Below are 3,393 nucleotides of genomic sequence, written 5' to 3'. Positions count from 1 at the left end.
ATAGAGGGACAGACCCCTACTCACGTAGCATCTTGGCTTCTCCTTCCCCTCACTTACTTCTCTCCCAGGAAAGGGGAATGACTTTCTCATTGGTGAATTTAGGAGAAATACCAACTCTTGCACAGCTCACTCCTTCCTCTCTCTTGAGCTGTCCCTCTGTAGAGAGGTCACACTCTCTGGTTTACTGAAGCAGTCCTATTACATGCTGAACCTGCAGTAGACCCAAATCCTTTTCCATATGAATTAGCATTAGATCCAGTCCCCTCTGCACAGGACAGTAAATTTTTTAAACCTCTTCTTAGAGTTGGCCAGGCAAATTCTCTTTCTCAGATACATTTGTAAACACATAAAGGCATCTACAAGATTTAAGGGTATAAGAATCTCCCCCATGAAACAATCCTTTCTCCCAGAGCTCGCCTCACCAGTTTCAGTATGCTCATATATTATCCATTCAAGAAGTATTTCGTAGATATTCATAAGGTTTCCAAAATACTGGATAGTGGTGAAGAGCGCAGCCTCTGAAGTAAGACTTTCCTAGGTTCAAATCCCAACTCTATCATTTATCAGCTGTGTGACCTTGGACGAGTTGCTTAGCCTCTCTGAGCTTTAGTTTCCTCAGAATCCTACAATGAAGGTTATAATAGTACCTATCTTCAGAGGGCCAAGCCTGGTGCCTGGACTATATCATATTCCCGATAACTATAAGCCAGTAGCAATAGTAGTAGTTGTTGTAGTAGTGGTAGTAGCAGCAGCAATAGTAGTAGTAGTAGTAGCAGCAGTAAGCAGCAGCAGCAGCAGCAATATTACCAGTATTAACATTATCAATATCACTTCAGCTAAACCTTCTAAAGTAGAAAGGGCCTAAAGTTAGAATAGGGATGCAGCCTTTCAGGGAAGATGGCTGATGGATGGATATTGCAATTAACAATGGGTCATAGGGTCCATTTATGAAGTTCACCTTGGGGATTGAGATGTTCGAATCCTGTTTGGAAAGATTCTCTGAAAGGACAAGGAGGGAGCATGGGGCTGAACTAGAATACAGAGGGGATGGCACAGGCCGTAAGACTCAAGCTAGGAGGACAGAGGCCCGACTCTTCCAGGTGCCTTGCTTCTGTGTTTAGGGGAGAATCCCTGCTTCATGGCAGTGTTTGGGGGGACCAGAGAGAGAATATGTGACTCGATGAAACAGAATGCTCATTGGAGATAAAAAACACAGGGACAGCTAAGGAATCACCTGAGCGACAATCTAACCCTCCAGAAGAACAGGTCTGTAAATCAATGAATGAGGTTCCAAAGGGACAGCAGGATAGTGAATGAGCACAGGTGACCTGGACTTGAACCAAAGTCCTGACACTTTCTAGCAGACCCTGAGTAAAGGATTGACCCTCCCGAGATCAGCTTCTCCCTGTGCTCCATGGGGAAACCATGCTTGCTTCCAACAGTGCCTGTGGAATAAGTAGGATGGTGTGTGTACATTGCCTGAGAAATGGGCACCATAACAATTTCTGCTCCATGGGTCAAATGCGAAAATCAGTTTCACTATTTAAGGCCCCATCTTATAGGTGTTGCATCATCAGTGCACTAGCTCATCTGACTCCACCCACTGGAGCCCTAATAAGCTGTTGATCGGGTTGGCGAGACTGCAGACTAAATGGAGAGGAACTAGAGGTGGGTAAAGACAGCAAAGTGAGATATTACAATCTGACAGTGAAAGCAGACATAAAAGTCAACGAGGCGAGGGTAAGAACAGCGAAAGTAAAGTAACCTGAGGTCATTTAGTGCATGGGCAAACGATCGACCCCTCTCAGTAGACCATGCATTAACTAAGAATCATGAGAGCTTTGAGTCATTAAAAGAAAGGTAAATCTGTTCAACACAATCAATTTAAGAAGATTCAAAAAAAACATGTTATACATTTGAGCAATATTACCATTACAAACAGGAAAACAGTTAAATGTGAAAGTTACAGACGTCTGAAAGACTTAGTTTTGGGGCACCTCCTTCTTTGATGATGCTGGATAAATGGAGCTTCAATGAAAGAACATACTGGGGTCTTTTCACCTCTCAGCAAGATGTTATTTAGGTAGAAGGAAAGCAATGGAAATGGGGGGAAGGGAGCAAATGGACAGGGACTCAGGGTTTGTCCTTCCATTTAAAAAAAATCTCCTTGGCTGCTCGGCTAGAAACTTGGCTTCTGCTTGAGGAGGCCTCAGTTTGCCTGGATCTTCCTGGCGAAGCTCAGCGCCTCGTGGCTCCTGCCCAGCAGCATGCACTCCAGCCGCTTGCACTGCTCCCGGAGCTGCTTCTCACGGGGCAGCAGGAAGGTGAGGACCTTATTCCGCACGATGCCTCGGTCCTCTTCCTCCCTCAGCCGCTGCTTCACTCGGGCCGCCTGCTCCTCCTGCTGGGCCAGGGCCCCGTTCATCTCACAGAAGGCGTCTTCCAGGTAATGGATGGCCGTCAACGCTTCCTTCTTAAAGTCCTCCAGCTCCCTCTGCACCATGGCCACCTTCTGCTGCAGGATCTCCAAGTCAGCTGGCGGCAGGAGGCAAGAGGACCACGACGGGGGGAGGGAAAAGTCTCCAGACTGGAGACCACTCTCCACCATCTTCTTCCCCTGCAATGTATTCACCTTCATGAGAATGGACCCAGCCTGATAGAGTGGTTCCATGGTCTTCCTTCTCGTCTGGACAAACAGAGGGAGCTAAGAGACCAACCACGTCAGTGAGTTTTTGTTTTGTTTTATTTTGTTTTGTTTGCTAGAGACACAATCATTTGGATTGGAGAAACCCACAAATTGTGACATCAGGGTCCCTTCAGCCAACCAGGAGGAAAGCCACAATCCACTCATTTGCATATTGTAGTCTCCTTGGTTGGTTATCCAGGGCTTGGTCTGCTCATCTACCCGAGAAGAATAGTCATCCCTCCTGAGATGTGGCTTCTGATTGACTCATCACTCTTCCAGAGCCAGAGCTCAATCTCTCCTTTAACCTGAGGGACAAACCGAGGCTCAGAGCAGGGAAGTAAACCAGCTAGAGTCAGGCAGGCCAGGCCAGGCTCACTGGCTGCCAAGTCTGGGTGGTCTCCCACACTGGCAAGGGGCCTGGAGGGTCTCAGAATGATCTCCGGGCTTCAGTAACTCATCAGTGAAACAAAGACATTGTACGAGATAATACAGAATCCCACTTCTCATTCTAAAATGCTATTTAAAAAAGTAATTTCTGATTCCAATTCCATATTCCTATAATGATACCAGAATTCTCGATAACTTTAGAAGCTGCGAGAAAGGCACTTAGGTTTTGATGTATGGTCCACAGCAGTGCTGACTCCAGATGTGCAGGGTAAAATCAAGTCATTAATTCATTCGTCCGCAAGTACTCGTTGAGCGCTCAC

The 3,393-nt window shown here is 46.4% G+C and overlaps 1 protein-coding gene across 1 annotated transcript; it reads right to left on the bottom strand.

Annotated features, from left to right (window-relative positions):
* Positions 1-2,209: 2,209 nt before the first annotated feature.
* CCDC182 (coiled-coil domain containing 182) lies at positions 2,210-2,671 on the bottom strand. The gene has a single exon (XM_011375104.1). It carries the CDS (start codon positions 2,669-2,671, stop codon positions 2,210-2,212), a length of 462 nt encoding a protein of 153 aa, XP_011373406.1.
* Between the last annotated feature and the right edge of the window lie 722 nt (positions 2,672-3,393).

Source organism: Pteropus vampyrus, unplaced genomic scaffold, assembly GCF_000151845.1.
Source record: "Pteropus vampyrus isolate Shadow unplaced genomic scaffold, Pvam_2.0 Scaffold261, whole genome shotgun sequence".
NCBI classification, from domain to species: domain Eukaryota; kingdom Metazoa; phylum Chordata; class Mammalia; order Chiroptera; family Pteropodidae; genus Pteropus; species Pteropus vampyrus.
This window is presented reverse-complemented; position numbering and strand designations above follow the sequence as displayed.